Consider the following 17,837-nt stretch of genomic DNA (forward strand, 5'->3'; position numbering starts at 1 on the left):
CAAGTTGATATTTTAGGGAGTTTACTTTAGATTTTATATAAAATAAAAGTCATAATCTAGAAGCAAACCTTTTTTTTTTTTTTTTTTTTGAGGGATCTAGATGCAAACCTTATTTTTATGTAACAATTATTTTTTTTAGAAAGTAATTTTGACGGGAAATTTTTTAATAATAAATTGCCAAGTGTCACTTAGATTCGCTTCTAGTAATATGTCATAGATGGTTCATTTTTATTTAAGAATTTTGATGATTCTAATATCCCATATTAGTACATATGGGCATATGGCTAGTGATTCCAAACCAAATCCAACTCTAGCTTATTAAAAAAAAGAGGGAGTAAAAATTAAAATATATGTTTAAGGTCATCTTATTATCATCATCTAAACCACTATTGTGAGCTATTGTAAGCAAGTGATCTTATACCAATTTCTCATACCGACTGACCAACCTAAATTTATATAAACTTCAAAGATATTGTGACCCATTGTTACGACTTAAGAGTCTTACGAGTAAATAATTATACTTCGTATTTAATAATTTAGTAAGTAAAGAAATCATTTATGCAAAATAACCCTACCAAGATAAACCCGCCCAATATGACTCAACCCATCAATCAACCACATCATGTAAAGAATCCAAGTGAGAGTGAAAAATTGCTATGTTAGTTAGAATTTTCCTTTCAGGTTCTGCGGATTTTTAAATTAATTTTTATCACCTGTTTTTGTGCCTCTTTAAACACCAAATAAAAACCATAAAAAAATCCAAGTGATGGGTAGAAAACTTGAAATTTGTAATGATGTGCTGGACAGGAAAGATCTTCATTGGGGTTTTGTTTGCACTTTGCTGGCTCGTTTTTAGGCCATTTGTAAAGATATTCAGGTTGGGTCGTAGAATTGGGCAGGGTATTTTCGTAATAGGATGTGGGCCTATTGCATTACAGGGTAATTGTTTTCCGTGGTGTTGCAGCAAATATCTAAAATTCTAAACTACCCAAAATCCAAAAAAGATAGCCCACTTTTATCTGCCCAAACCAATCAAAAATCTATCCCCAAATCTTTATGACTACGTGATTTTATTTTTTTTTTATTTTTATTTTTTTTTGAGAAAATTATGACTATGTAATATTGACTGGCAATCCATTTTAAATAATCATTTAATAGAAGTGAATATCACCTCGATTGAATTAACTTGAAAATTTAAAAAAATAATCGAATAATTAGTCATTCGTTTTGAATAATTAGTCACTTGTTTTGAATAAATCACTGAATTGAATTGACTCAAACCACTCAAACCAAATACGATATTGAATGATTAAATTTTCACAAAAAATAAACCATAGACGGGGTAAGTAAGATGAACTCACAAAAATACATACAATTCACAATAAAGAAATATATTGTTAAAATTAATCAAGCATATTCCATTTTCATGTTCGTTCTAAGTTTTTTTTTTGAAGTATATGCTCTTTCACTATGTGATATTCTACTATGACATGTACATTCCTTTAGGTTATTATGAATTGTTTGTTCTTTTGTGATCATCATGCTTTAAAGTGTACGAATTAGATTATGACATTATTAATATGAAACACAAGTTTCTACCCAGCTAAATACTTTGGTCGATTTGGGTTACTGCTATTTTCAATTGATTTGAAATACATATTGTTGGTAGGCTTATCTTTCCTCCTTATTAGCTCATTTTGTTTTTCATATATACCACTTTAAACATGTCCATTTCTCTTTAATATGAAGTATCTAGTTTGTCATAGGCTCATAGCTAAATTTCTTTTATGGTGTATTTTATTTACCCGATTTTCACTTATCTGAACTTACCTGAACTTAACTTAACTTATTTGAACTTATTAAAATTTATTTTAGTAGTAATTTGAACTTGAGTAACCCTTATCAGGATTTATTTTACTTGAACTGAACTTATCTTAACCTATTATTCTTGAACTTAACTTATTTGTACTATATTAATTTAAGTGAATTTATTAGACCTGAAATAAGTGAAAATAAGGTGAACAGAACGGGCCCTTAGTCTCATCTTATAATATATTTTTCTCTTTTTTTTTTTGTGATCCTCAATTCCTCACACTATGTATCAGTTTACTGTTGATTATTATTTATCATTAGATCATTGAAATCCAATAATTTATTAACTTAAAAAAACACTATCTTCAAAAAAAAAAAAAAAAAAAAACACTATAATTAATAAAATAAAATATTTGAAAAAATAAATGAGATGTCATATCTAAGTTATCTTGTCTGCGCATATATATATATATATATATATATATATATATATATATATATATATATATATATGTAGATTCACCAAGAGATATGAACAATTAGGTGCTGGAATTGTGATTAAGCTACGCCAAGATTATAGGCAAGTGTGGTAATCGCTTGGTAATTACTTCTCTTAATAATGAACATGACGGGCAACCTCATTTCTACAATCTAATTAGGCACCATACTAACATATTTCTCAACAACCATAACACTTTTGGAAATTAAAAATTATCTTTTGTGAGATCAAGAATATGACAAGGACATATAACCAAATTTCATTGTTAATTTCTTACAAGCATGCAGAAATCAGAGTTCCCTTAAGATTAGTCATATATAGGCTAAGAAACAAAAAAAATCAGCTGTTAAAATAAGCATCAATCAGTATTCAGTATGTAACGTAGTAGGGTCGACTATGGTGCATTGGTGAAATGGAGGTGGGATGTTATCATTAATTTAATTGCCGAACTAATGCTCATCTTGTAAATTTGTCGATCTTAAGTTAGAATTTTGTCAGATAACTTGGTATAGATTTAGTGATAATAAAATGGTACACAGACTATTCCTTACAAATAATAATAATAATAATAATAATAATAATAATAATAATAATAATAATAATAAGTAAAAAAAAAAAACATACTATAACTTAGGTTTAGCATGGTGGTACTATTTATACGAAATATATGATATAGTGATGTTGAGATTGCTAACTAGATTACTAGAAACTATTGGCCATAGTGTCTTGTGTCAACTTGATCAGTAGTCGTTTCAAAAAAACCAAAAATTCTAGTAAGGGCACCACGCAAAATTAATTCTTCATGTGTTGTTGATTGTTTTCTTAAAACCACCCAAGCGATCTTTTGTATTTGCTCTACCTAAAATCAGATTCATTCTAAACAACCAATTAATTGAATTTGCCTCCCCTATTTCCAATCTTTGCCCACAAATTTATATAGCCAAAATTATTCTTGAATCTATGAGTGAGTAGACAAGCTATAAGATAATGTTATATAATGTATATATGTATCTATAACCTAGAAAGTCATAGGTAATGAGTTGAACTAATATTAATAAACCATAAAAAAGTGGCATATACACTTGCACGTCAAAGTTATAGTAGTGTCTTACCACACCTAATATTTGAAAATGAAATTGTTTCCAATCACATCTACCTTCTAAAACGTGTTAAACAAACCCTTCTTTTCCTCTCCCTTTCCCTTAGGAGAAGCCTTAAACTATACTCAGCCTTTTATCTATCCTTCCTATTCCTAATCTTAGTTTTTTCTTCCCTCTTTTTTCTCATCAATGGTCTCCTAATTATGGCCATTCGATTTCGAAAACTCTTACATTATCTAACTTATACTACAAATGTCACAACTACTATTCCTTGCACTGATTTATGTGATCCTACATGTGGTGATTTTGATGAATGTTACTCCTTCCCAACCGGACCCGACTCGTTCCCTCCTCTTCCACCACCACTACCCTCTACGACTACGATTGTGGCAACCCCATCGTCGAACACCCATGATGATTTCCACTTATCACCCCTTGTGATTATAATCATTATTATTTTAGCCGGTGCCTTTCTATTGGTTTCTTACTATGCTATTGTTATAAAATATTGTACCTTCTGGACTCGCTTAGTGTCCAGAAGGGGTAACAATAGACATGTACCAAATGAGTCTAATCAATTCCGTGACCCTCATCATGTACCCGAGGATCGAGCCATCGACGTCACAACCGGTCAATTTAACCCAATGGTAGATCACCCTATATGGTTAATCTCAACTGTTGGATTGCACCAATCAGTGATCAACTCGATAACCGTGATTCGGTACAAGAAAGAGGATGGCTTAATCGATGGTACAGATTGTTCAGTTTGTCTAAGTGAGTTTCAAGAAGGTGAAACTCTTAGACTTTTACCAAAATGTGAACATGCATTTCATATTGATTGTATTGATACTTGGCTTAGGTCACATACCAACTGTCCTATGTGCCGGGCAAGTATAGTAGCCAACCCCGATAGGCCGGGTTCGGCTTCAAACGAGCCTGGTTTCGGGACCTCGAGGCGTATCGAGATCCCACAAATGGCTGATACAGAATCTAGTGATGGAGAGTTAGTGATCACCCAAAATGGGAACAATGAAGTTAGTTTGGTGGTAGAAAACAGAGGAGAAACAGGGGATTTTGAAGTTGAGATTGAAATTGATCAAAGTAAAGCTGAAAGTGATATTCATCCTATAGCATTAGTTGTAAGGAGATCATACTCTATGGATTATAGACATGTGAGTACTCCATATACGCAACAAAACTCGAACTCGAACTCGAACTCGTATGCATTGGTGGGTGGTTCTTCATCAAGGCCACTTCCTTCAAGGGTTAATAGAGTAATGAAGAGATCATATTCATGGAGTGAAAGATTTTTTTGGCCAGCACGTAATCAGAATCATTGCAATTCAAATATTTCACCGTAAGAGTTTAATTTTCTTGTTAGAATGATCAATTTTTTATGGCTTAGTAAATGTTTTATTTCCCTTTTTTCCCCCGAAAAAATTTTAAAGGTGGGAAATTGGTAAATGTACATGAAATGTACATATTTGTATAGAAACCATGTTCAATTGAGAATATATACACTAATATTCGGCTTTTAATGTATTTTCATCTTTTTATTTATTTATTTTTTTCCTTTTTTCTTGTGGACCATAACATGCTGGTCTTTTTTAAAAGCTGAAATTTATTCCGTATTTTGTTATAATCCTAGGAAAATCGGTAATCAAATTTGATTATATTCCCTCGGCTTTTTAAATATTTGGTCCATTTTTACTTTTTGCACTATTTATTTATTCTAATTTGACAAATGTTTGTAATTTATACATAAGAAAAAATATAATCTTGTGGGTATTTGTTGGAATCGTCTCAATAAATAAATTATTAATTTTTGATTAATTATGATTTATACTTATTAGTAATTAAAGATATAATTGATCAAAGATTTACATCGATATATGTGCCCAGGAGAAAAAGAGCAAAGTATTTAAAAACGGAGAGAGTCAGAACATGAATCAATTTTAGCAATTATTAAATTTCATGATTTGTACGGGTGTATCTAAATCCAACATTGTAGAAATTAAGTGTTTTTGTGGAAGATTAATAATTGAAGTCGAATATAGATAATCATAAAATTTGTGTAAGACTTTTTTTCAACGAAGTGTTAAATTATCAACTAAGAAAGTTTAACAAATAACAGAAAATTTTCCAAGCTAAATTATACTAATGGAGCACAAGAAAAGAAGAGAATGAGGCTAAATGGGTTTTTTTTTTTCTTTTTTTGGTGCACACGAGGGGCTAGGCCCCGGGAAAGACAAAAAATAATTAAAAAAAAAACTAACTAAGGGGTACAAACCATGTCATCGCTACACCTACTATAGCATTATGTAAAATACGCCCTAAAGCTAAGGAGGGGACTGGAATCAACTCAAATTTGTTGTTCTATGTTGCTCATTGATTGGCTAGCCAATCTGCCGCTTGGTTCGCTTCTCGATATAAGTGCTTCACTTCCACTTCCCAATCCAGCTTCTTGATTAGATTCTTGCAGTGAAGGATATCATGCACGCATTCACCATTATAGCTATCCTCGCTGTTAAAAATGTGAGCAACAAATTTGTTATCAGGCTAAATGGTTAATTATTAGACATTTAACATTTACAAGTAATAAAATTGTACATGTAAAAAAAAAAATAGTCAAAATTAACTCGTGACCCTTCATTAGAGATTGTATTATACTCCGTACTTTATACACCCAGTGCAAGGTGCACTAACTTAATTAGATTTTTTTTTGGCTCATTTTGATAATTATTGTTAATTTAATCATCAAATTAATAAAAAGAAATAACCTTGGGTGCAAGGTGTACCAGGTGTATATAATAATTTTCACCCTTTTATAGCTAATAAGATAACACTTTTTTATTTTGCCGATAATTTAGTTATTTTAAAATTCGCTTGAATACTTAACTTATTAGGATTTTTTTCCGACAAAAAGAAAGGTTGATTTAAGTCTTGGATGTGAAGTCTCAAGAGTCAAGACTCAATCTACCCGACTATTCTAAACGTGATAAACTAAATAAGTTTACATTTCTTTAAGGATTATCATACACAAATAGTTTAGTGAGCCGAAATGCATTCACATATAGGCAGGGGCGAAGGCAGGAATTAAAACTTAAAGAGGCCAAGGCTTATATGAATTAAAATATGTAGTACACTGTATACGTATATATATATTACCAGTTTATAAAAATAAATGTCATTAAGCAACCTCGGTTCGTTTTTCGTTGCCACGTTGTTAACATCTTTTATAAAAAGTGCTGTTAATATGTTTAATTATACATTAATAAAAATTATTAAAAAAAAAACTGACATAAAGGTTATTGTAGTCAGTACTTGGCAAATCCATGACCCAATATCGCAACCTATTCAGTTCAAATGCTACCATAATGCTCAAATTTCTACTGTTAATTATCCAATAGAGAACACCATCATGTACAACAGCAGGTCGGGTATGGCAAGAAGATGGAATATTTATTGGCATTTTAACGTTGATTATTGTAGGGTTGGGCCGATTTATAACTTCGAGTCTGAGACGTCTCCATTGAAATACAGGTGATTGATGATGATGATGATTGGAAGAGAGAGTTCGAACCTCCATTGTAGATATAGAAATTATAAGGCCGATTACAACAGTGAAGTGAGCACATGCTAATGGTTCGACGACTACCGGGCAGTAAAAGCCAACCAAACTACGATTGTAATTGTTCGAAAACAGACCTGGTTGTGGTGATATTAACACGGGCAAGTGGAGTGTTTGTTGAGTGATAGGATTTGTGAGGAAGTAATAGTTAGGTTTATGGTGGCCTAAGAGATAGCCGTTGGACGAGGCGTCGATTGTTAAGGTACGGACGTCTATTGGAAGAACAGGAAGAGGATTACTAGGATTATTAACTAAGGGTAGCCAATTGCAAGTAGAAGAAGCCAAGAAAGGTTAAGGTTGGGGAAGACTTAAGCCTTAAAGAGTAGCAACTATTGGGACGTCTAGGGTTCGAGATCATATCAAACCACTGTCTAGAGACAGTGCACAACCTTATTAGGGTTTTATGGGGGAGTTTTTTCAGGATTTCTAGCATCATATCTTCACACAATAACATTATTGGTGTACTTGTATTTGTTTGAGTGGTCATCAATGAAAGAGATGGTGGCGGCCTCTTCCCCATCTGATGTTATGTAAGATTCCCCTTGTTTAATTTGTTTGCTTCTCTCCTTAATTGGCAGTAGAGCACTTTTCGTATTTTGTATGCCTAGCTACATAGAAACCGTCTTATATAACAGTTTAACATGCATATTTGGACCAACTAATTATAAATTTTTTTAAGCAAAAATTAGGAAACAAATTTGGACACATACTTTGATCGCATTCCTAAAATCAAGTATTGAGAATAATGTACAGATTTGATTGTGTAAAAATAATCCAATGTAATTATTTTTGGAATTTTTTATAAAAAAAGAAAAAAAATAAATTAGAATCTTCTTCACTTTCCTAAATCAAGCATTTATTGTGTGAACCGTTCGTATAGGTAATTATTCTTTGGCATTTACAAAATAATAAATATAATCTATAAAGTTCATTACATATAGCCATATAGGGGCTGGCTTTCATTTGCTCAAAGGAGTATGGCATATAAAGCACTATGTAAATTGTAAAGCACTTTAGTTGGTCAAAATTGTTGGGCATCGTATTTGAAATTTAATAAGGAATCATCTACCTCTATAAATAGGGTTTTGTCGATGTTGTCAAGTGAAAATAATTGTTTGTCAACGCGTAACCAAAAGACAGTGTATCTAAGATTCTAGGCCACATCTCGCCCCATGGTCTTACAATATTACTCGTAGTACTCCCTTTGTCCCTTAATTTTTGCCCCATTGCAAAAATATGGGTTAAATTTTTAAAATTTTGACCATGAATTTTTGTTAATCTATAAGTGATAATATATTCATGTGGGATCTTGCTAGAATCGTCTCATTGTATAGTTTATTAATATCAAATTTTTATAATATTTACAAGTATAGAAATGAAGATATATACATTTAAAGCTGCGTCTTGAAGACTGTGAAAAATCAAATAGGGCAAAAAATAAAGAAAATAGGGAGTAAATTACTCCATAACAATGTAACATGTTGTGCATGAAAAATTGAAATTACCTCGTACAGTCGTACGAGTATATGTTTGTGGAATTGTGGCCTGGATTTGAATGGGAAAAATAAAATGGGCTTCTAACATAATTTAGGTTCGGAAGACTTTGGAAGAGTTCGAAGAGGCTTCACGATCAGGCCTTGCATAAAAATTGGTAATGATCCACGTCTTAAGGCTTTTGTTACATTTGCTTAATTAACTTCTAAAAATTTTGTAACGGTCCACTTCTGAAAATCAGTTTAAACAGTGAAACAATAGTAGTTGGATAGAAATTAGGTTAAGGAAACAAGGCCTTGATTAGCAAAAATTAGTATCATCATATAACAAAAGACATTAGAGAACTAGTAAAAATAAATGATTTTAAGCAAATATAAGTTCCAGTTAGTGGACGTGTGTGTTAATCAATAATTATAGGCTTTATGCGCTATTAAAAATTTGGTTTAATTAGTAAAAAATCAAAAAATAATTTCACGTCAATAAAAATCAGGTGAACTGAATAATGCAATACCTCCTTTTATAAATAAAAAAAAAAATTGTACCGAGTTCTTTTTATTAGTATCGTATTGGCTTGTCACATTTTATTAAAGCTAAAGTTGATCATTAATATCTTTAAAAGCTTCAAATTTTAATTAATCCACTTATCATTATTCTTCCTATTTTTCTTTCAACAAAGTACCTTATACCGAGTGTGTATTTTTATTGGAGCAACTTACATTAGATAGAATAGATACTCTCTTGGTGATATAATTTTTTTTTTTTTTTTTTTTACCCAGTTCACCCTTTGGGTAATTCGAATTCGGGGCTTAATTCTGGGTAGGGGTGAAAGAAATTCGGTTTAAAACCAAACCGAACCGAATAAGAAATATGGTTCGGTTTTTTCGAAAGTGGTTCGGTTTGGTTTTTTAAAAAAACAATTTCGGTTTTCGATTTGGTTTCGGTTTGAGGAAATGAAAAATCGAAAAAAAACCGAAAAACCGAAACTTAGGCCCAAAGTTCCCCTAGCCCAGTAGCCAGATTTACCCTAAGTATATAAAGAAAAAGAAAAAAAAAAACGCTCTTCTATTGTGATTTGCGATTCATCCTTCTCAGTGTTCTCACTCTTCTCAGTTCTCAGATCCACATCTCACTTTCTCACCCCTACTCACAGTCTCACACTCTCACTCTCCACCGTTCACCAGCGTCACTCCACCGTCCACCCACTCCACCGTCCAAAGGTATGCATATCAATTGCGATTATGGATTTATGCATTTATGCTTGATGTTCATATTTTTTAGGGTTTTAATTATGATTAGTGTTAAATTGTTAATTACGAAAATTACTATTAAAGATGTGAGTTTGAATCATGATAAAATTACAAATTACATGTACAAATTAGTTAAACATTCAGATTTGTTCGTTCCCTTGAATTTTTTGGTATTTATTTTTCTAAATTTTCCGTGAAATTTTGAATTATATAGTCAATTGACGAATTAATGAAACAAATCACGAATTATGAGTTTGCATGTATTCTTACAGTACTGGAAATTGCTATTCAACCACGAATTATTTTAGGGTTTTAATTATGATTAGTGTGAAACTGTTAATTACGAAAATTACTATTAAAGATGAGTTTGAATCATGATAAAATTACAAATTACATGTACAAATTAGTTAAACATTCAGATCTGTTCGTTCCCTTGAATTTTCTGGTATTTTTTTTTTCTGAATTTTCCGTGAAATTTTGAATTATATAGTCAATTGACGAATTAATGGAACAAATCACGAATTATGAGTTTGCATGTATTCTTACAGTACTTGAAATTGCTATTCAACCACGAATTACTGAATGGCAACCAATGTTGGTGGTATTCTTGACCAGCCTCAATCCCAACATGAGACTGACCTAGTCTCTCAAAATCAGAAAAAAGAACAGGGAGAAAAAAGGAAGAGGATGAAAGAGCGCTCTGAAGTTTGGGAGCACTTTGTTAAAGAAGACTTACCTTCTGGAAGGCAGGCAATTTGCAAGTATTGTGGGATGAGCTACAAGTGTGGGGCAAAGAAAAACGGCACTAGTGTGTTATGGGCTCATATTTCGTGATGTCGTAAGTATCCCTTTAACACCCCTAAAGATTCAAAACAAAGTATGCTTTCATTCAAAAGTGCTAAAGTACCAAGTGGTGGTACTAGTGGGTTGACATACCACAAATTTGACGCTGGTAGTATTAGAAAAGCTTTGTCATTTATGGTGATTGTTGATGAACTTCCATTTAAGTTTGTTGAAGGTATAGGTTTTAGACACTTTTGTGGTGTAATGGAACCTAGATTTAATGTTCCTTTCGATTCTCGAATTACAGTAGCCAAAGATTGTTTTGAAACATATTTAACTGAAAAACGAAAGCTGAAAAATGTGTTAAAAAGGTGTAATTCAAGAGTTTCTTTAACCACTGATACATGGACCTCTATACAACAAATCAATTACATGTGCTTGACTGGCCACTTTATTGATAATAATTGGAAATTACACAAAAGAATTCTGAATTTTTGTCCTAATTCTAGTCATAAGGGTGATGATATTGGCAAAGAAATTGAAAAGTGTTTGCTTGATTGGGGGCTTGAAAATGTCATGTGCATAACGGTTGATAATGCTAGCTAAAATGATACTGCAATTGGGTATATGAGAAGTAAGGAAAATAAATGGGTGGAAAACTGGGGTTCTTAAGGGTCGTTTCCTTCACATGTGTTGTGTTACACACATTATCAATTTGGTTGTTTCTGATGGGTTGAAAATTGTTAATGAGTCGGTTCAACGTGTTAGGCATGCTGTTAGGTTTATCAAACAATCTCCTGCTAGGTTGCAAAGGTTTAAAAAATGTGTCTTAGATGAAAAGATCAACACAAAAAAGGGATTGTGCCTTGATGTGCCTACTAGGTGGAACTCCACCTATTTGATGTTGAATGCTGCTATTGAGCTTGAGGATGCTTTTGAGAGGTATTATGTGGAAGACCCTCACTATGTAGTTGATTTGAATGAGAGGGATGGTAAGGGTAGCCCTGATTCTGATGATTGGAATAATGTGAGAAGACTTTCTGAATTTCTACAAGCCTCTCATGATCTGACCTTGCATGTCTCTAGCTCTTTATATGTCACTTCGAATTTGTTGTTTTATGAATTGGTGAGTGTTGCTGTACTTATGAAAGATTTGGTTTCAAGTGATGATATGGATATGTGTCTTATGGCTTGTAGAATGAAAGAAAAATATGAAAAGTATTGGGGTGATCCAGAAAAAATAAACCTCCTGATTTTTATTGTCATTGTCCTTGATCCTCGTTATAAGCTTGATTATGTTGAGTGGATGATAATTGAAATTTATGATCCTATTGTTGCATCAAAGTTGGTTGATAATGTGAAGGAAGCTTTGAATGCTTTGTATGAGGAGTATCATGTTTCTTCTGCTAATGATGTGAATAGGGAGGAAGTGTCTTCAAGTAAGGATGACAAAACTCCATTGAGTCCCAAACATAAGAAGATTGAAGTCTTAAAGAGTAAGTATAAGAAACACAAGTGTGTGAGAGATGGAGATGCAAAAATAGAGTTAGACAAATATTTGGACGAGGATACGGCGGAGGATATTGATGAATTTGACATTTTGAGCTGGTGGAAGTTCAATTGTTCAAGGTTTCCTACTGTGGGGAGAATTGCCCGTGATGTTCTTGCTGTCCCTGTTTCGACAGTAGCGTCTGAGAGTGCATTCAGCACTGGGGGCAGGGTTCTAGATCAGTTTAGGAGCTCATTAACTCCCCGAGTTGTAGAAGGTCTTGTTTGTGCTCAAAATTGGTTACGTGCTTCACCATTTCCAAGTATTGAAGAATGTTTAGAGGAAGTTGAGCTTCTTGAAGAGGGTAATATATAAGAACATCTAATCAAAAGTTACTTATTTTCATTATGTATATATAAATTAACTTGGTTATTTTTGTTATGAATTATGATAGACTTGAAGAATATGGCAATTGGTGATGCTGATATTGATGAAGTGCTTGAAATAATAGACTGATGTGGCTCTTTGCTCATTGCTGACTTGCTGTTGCTAGACTTGCTACTTCCTTGTTCTATGCTGCTGCTGACCTGCTTGGGTTGCTTCTGTATTACTGCTACTGCCTTGCTCTATGCTGCTGACTTGCTTCTGCTGCTAACCTGTTGTTATGATGTTGCTGCTGGCCTGCTGCTTGTTGTTATGCTACTGGTTTCAATTGTTAAAGTTGTAATGTTGAACAATTTTTTTTTTTTTTTTTTTGGATGAAGTGTTGAATTTTTAGAACTTTGAAGTTTTAGAACTTGTTAATGTTGTTTAAATCTCATTATGCTACTGCAGTACAGCTACGTTGATGAATATGATATTTATATGATTAAAGCCCACAAAAATTGCAGATTAAAGCCCACAAAAATTGCAGATTAAAGCCCAAATAAACAAGGCCCAAAAAATTCGGTTTGGTTCGGTTTTTTCTTTTGAAACCGAAATTTATATGGTTTGGTTTCAAAAGTAAAGTGGTGCGGTTTGATTTCTAAAATCCAGAAACCGAATTAGAGTGGTTCGGTTTCGGTTTGGCCTATAAACCAAACCGAAAACCGAACTTTCACCCCTAATTCTGGGTGGTTAGGTTCCAGTCCTTTACCAATTGTTGTTATGGGGGATCGAACACGCGATTCTCCCTATCAAGTGCAGCGTCAATCACCACTACACTAATAGTTAATTGGTGATATCAAAAATTCATGATTGATAGATATTATTATAAGATAATATTTGTCGCAGAGCTAGATATATATTTTGTATATATTTTGATATAGTTTGTATTCTTATCATATTAGGATTCCTAACAAGATTAGGACTAGTATTGTAACACTATATATATTGATCAATGGTACACACTCTAACTTGAGGAGTTTTCCCGAAATCTAACATGGTATCAATGATAAATGGTCATCTGGTTAAATTAAGACAATAGTTGAGGATAAAATGACTACGTAAATAATTAACTAGACATGTTTTCCTCGCAAAATCATTATAATATAATTTTTTTTTTTTAAATAAAGGAAGCTCGGACTATCTCAAAATCAATTAATTAATAATAGATGGAGTTAAAAAGGTGCAAACTAGAACTTTTTCTCATTTTCTCTATTAGCTCTAGAATTATGAAAGGTTGAACCTAACCTAATAAACATAATATGTTAAGATTGGGATCAATTTTCAGTTTATTGTAAAAATGGGTTGACTAGATTAACCCATTTGATTAAATGAGTTATGTTATGGTTGATATTTTCATCTTGAAATCAACCTGATTTATTTTACCAATACTCATTTAATCTACATATAATATCTTAAAAATTAATATTGAAAAATGTGAAAATTAAAAGAACTGAGGGCATAGTTACGTTAAAAAAAAAAAAAAAACCAAATTATGAATAATAATTTTTGTAATTAGCTATTAAAAAATGATTACTTTTAATATAAGTTAAGTAATCATTTGTAAAAATTAGATAAATAAGTTTAGTTAGAAGGGTAAAATAATTAAGGAAAATTTGAAAAATACCACGAACAATTATACCCATTTTTTACAAAACCACCAACAATTTTATTTTATTTTATTTTATTTTTTAATTTACCATCAACAACTGTTCAAAACCTTAAAAATTACCACCTACTTTCCTAACCCCTCTATGGTGACGTCATAGTGGGCTCTACTCTTTAATTTCCCTCATTTTCCCCTTCTCTTCTCTCGATTCTCACCTTAGTTCTTCCATCTTCTTCCCTTTCTCCACTTAATTTGCGAAAAATTGCAATTAGTGCAGTAATTAGGTTTTGAATTCACCATTCTCACTCATGCCAAACAATCATGCAACATCAATTCCATGATTATGTTATTAAAAAGGTGATAATAGAGGTGAGAATCGAAAAAAAAAAGGGAAAAGGAGGGAGATTGAAGAGCGAGGGCCCACTATAACGTCATTGGGCAATCAGGTGGTAATATTTAAGGTTTTGAAAAATAGTTGGCAGTAAATTTAAAAAAATAAAAATTGTTGGTGGTTTTGTAAAAAATGGGTATAATTGTTGGTGGTATTTTTCATTTTATCTTATAATTAATGAAAAAATAGGTTGGATTAGAATGTGTTTTCAATTTATTTAATCAATAATTTTCAACTCGAACACGAACACAAATTCGACTCAACCTGATGTGTTAGCTAGCCCTATCTATGTCGTTACTGGTCTGAGTGGGCTGCACTACCAAAACAATATATACATGTGATCATCTTCGTACCATTGTACCAAATAAATGTATGAACAGTTAGTGACAAACCATGTATAACCAACCATGTGAACCATATATCTTCAGTATATATCTGGGTGAATGTTTTCTAATATGGATCATATATATGTTCTTGTACGTCCTTTTCAATTTCAAAATTATTTACAGACATTATAATTGTCGGGCGGAAGTACTTACATTAATGACACCAACAAAAATCATATATAGAATCTCCTCACCTCGGCTATTTATTGGCTTTTTGTCAATTCACCAATTGATGATATGAATCAAATCAATTTGCATGCTGGCGTGTTAAATGTTAGTATTTCAAACAGATTGCATGTTACTATATTTGGAAGTGGTCTTCCCTACTAATTTTGCTAACTTTTGTAACAAAAAATTAATTAATTAAAGAGTATTAATAGAATTTTTTTTTTTTTTTAAAGAAAGTTATTAGAAAACTTTATTGATGTCATGTTAACTTATTTAAATAAATTACGTTTAAATAAGTTTAAATAAATTACGACATACTCTAGCTATATTGTACATTGTAGTCTCGTAGGACTTTCGATATTTTTCAACTTCATTACCTACTAGTATGAACTATGTATCTCACAATTTAAATGACAAATCTACCTACCAGCTCGATACAACTTTTAAAAAAGTAAAATGCGAGATCGGATCGGAGATACCCATGTCAAAGGATGGGAGGAAATATATATTACTAATATAGTAATATTATATACCAAAAAAAAAAAAAACAAAAAAAACAAAGAACCATGGTATTCACATTTAATTTTAGATAAGATGTAAAGAATATAATGAATATAATCATTAAAATAATGATTTTAAAAATGCAATGATGTTTGGAAGAAATCTAGTGGCATTTATGTTGTTCCATCTCTGTCATACCCCCTGGCCTAGGAACAATAATGAATCTCCTTTTTCCCTATACCCATATCAACTTTTTATTCCTTTATTATGCTTTTTGCATAGTTCTCCCTACAATAATGTTACTTTAATTTGATTTAATTATTTTTAATCACAATAAAGGTTGTTTAGCCAAGTACGGAAAGTTAATGTGGGGGAAATTATGTCTTATGAAGAATATTATTAGTAACAATAGTTTTATAAAAAGCCCTTAGGAATGTTAAGATACTTGCATTTCCTAAATTATCCCATGATAAAATTGTGCATCGATCCATATAGTTATTGCTTTTTAATATCTTTAATGGTAAGTAAATTGCCAAATTAACTTGTTATTCTTAATCATCATGTACTTTGTAAGATTTCAAGCTATTCTCTTTTTAGCTAGTTTGTACTCTTATAGTGGTTAGTTGATATTTGTTGATTTAATGAGGCTGAAACCAGACGGGTGTTATTGATGTTCTATGTGTGTTTTGTTTGTTATGATTAGATATTAATAACAAAAAATCATAGAATAATAACGTGAATTGGACAAAAAAATTTATTTATTTCAATAAAAAGATATACATAAAGCTAGTCTTCTCTCAAAACTACAACCTAATATATTTGTGTTAGTGTAATTAATCAACAATCGTCAAATTAATTAATTAGTTTAAATTATTTGACGTACAATAATGAATAATTATCAAAACTTGTTATGAAATATTGGGTAACTTGTTATGAAATATTGGGTGGATGCCCATTATCCATCTTGTATCATCCAAACTATTCTAGATCCAGGGTTTATTGTTATCCAAGCAAACCCTAATTATATTGTATGTATATATACCCCCATCATATGGAATAAAGATATATACATTAATTTTCTCTCAATATCTCATGTTTCTCCCTATTTCACAACACGTTATCAGCACCACGGCTCTACCCGAACATTATATTAAAGATCATGATTGTACCTTGATAATCTTGCCAATTTGATTGGAAATTGGAAAAAAAAAGGTATGTTTTTCCACCCAATGGTTTGTTATTCACCTAATATTCTATGTTAATTTGAAATTTGCTTTTGTATTGGTATAATACCATGGCACTATTATTAATTTATTAGCAAAGTATAATCTGTCGGAATTTTTTTTTTTTGGTTGATTTGATAAACTTAAGAAGATTATTAATGGTTGAAAGATAGCTAAAAGCATAATTTTAATGTGTCGTAACTCATATTTTGAATTATTTCGCTCTTCGGAGGTTTTCGACTTTTTGAGTGCAAAGTTCAGTAAAGTAAACTGAGAATTTTTGGTACATATTTTGTATGAAATTCATTTAGCAATTATCGTAATTGATATAAAGAGTTTTAGAAAGACCTGGCCTTATTTTATGATTTACGAGTAGTAATAAATTATTTCGTGTTAATTTATAGGCCCTTTAATTATACAAACTTTATAATGATATTATTTTTATTCATCTAGTATGTTACCGTTACTATTTATTGATTACATAATGTTTTGCGTAATTGTTTATATGGCGAATGATCGATTTTGTATAGCGTTGGAGCATGTTATTGAATTTATTGCCTTTAATTTTAATCTAATGATTATTATGTTTGATTTATGATCTTCTTTCCTTAATACGATAAACCATGATATAAGTATTACTGGTCTATTGGATGATGGGTGTTTTAATCTTTAGATTACATATAAATTATATATACTTATGTTGATTAATTTTAAGTTACTTTATCATGTATATATCTATTATACTTTTTCTACTGTGTTTTATGTTCAGCCGCAACTTAATGCGTTCAACTATACTTGTTAAATCAAATTATCAAATTTATCATGACTTTCCATGATCCTATACACCTATGGGCTAATTATATGTTTAGTTTGTCTTTTATTGGTTTATTATGTTTATATTGTTATATATTGTACTTTGTACTTGCGTTGCATGTTAACACTCAAGACATAATCTTTATCTTGTTAATGTGTTTTAATCCTTATCCTTGAGAGTTAGTTAATGCTGATCTTGAAGTGTCATATAGTTGATCTTTCTCTCTAGTCTACTAGTAAGCATGCAATGTAAAGAACCAAGTGTTTT

General features: G+C 31.4%; 2 protein-coding genes across 2 annotated transcripts; both read left to right on the forward strand.

The window, feature by feature from the left end:
* Positions 1-2,932: 2,932 nt before the first annotated feature.
* LOC110709698 (RING-H2 finger protein ATL54-like) lies at positions 2,933-4,949 on the forward strand. Its single transcript, XM_021887921.1, has one exon. The coding sequence runs from the start codon at positions 3,615-3,617 to the stop codon at positions 4,770-4,772; it is 1,158 nt and encodes a 385-aa protein (XP_021743613.1). The 5' UTR covers positions 2,933-3,614; the 3' UTR covers positions 4,773-4,949.
* Positions 4,950-11,713: 6,764 nt separating this feature from the next.
* Positions 11,714-13,043, forward strand: LOC110709617 (zinc finger BED domain-containing protein RICESLEEPER 2-like). Its single transcript, XM_021887826.1, has 2 exons — positions 11,714-12,419; positions 12,510-13,043. The coding sequence occupies exons 1-2, from the start codon at positions 11,738-11,740 to the stop codon at positions 12,569-12,571; spliced, it is 744 nt and encodes a 247-aa protein (XP_021743518.1). The 5' UTR covers positions 11,714-11,737; the 3' UTR covers positions 12,572-13,043.
* The last annotated feature ends 4,794 nt before the right edge of the window (positions 13,044-17,837 follow it).

Source organism: Chenopodium quinoa, unplaced genomic scaffold (assembly GCF_001683475.1).
Source record: "Chenopodium quinoa cultivar QQ74 unplaced genomic scaffold, ASM168347v1, whole genome shotgun sequence".
NCBI classification, from domain to species: Eukaryota; Viridiplantae; Streptophyta; class Magnoliopsida; order Caryophyllales; family Amaranthaceae; genus Chenopodium; species Chenopodium quinoa.

Coding starts and splice junctions, on each gene's coding strand:
- LOC110709698 (XM_021887921.1), top strand. CDS start 3,615: ATGGCCATTCGATTTCGAAAACTCTTACATTATCTAACTTATACTACA.
- LOC110709617 (XM_021887826.1), top strand. CDS start 11,738: ATGGATATGTGTCTTATGGCTTGTAGAATGAAAGAAAAATATGAAAAG. Junction 12,420..12,509: donor AGTTGAGCTTCTTGAAGAGG/GTAATATATAAG, acceptor GAATTATGATAG/ACTTGAAGAATATGGCAATT.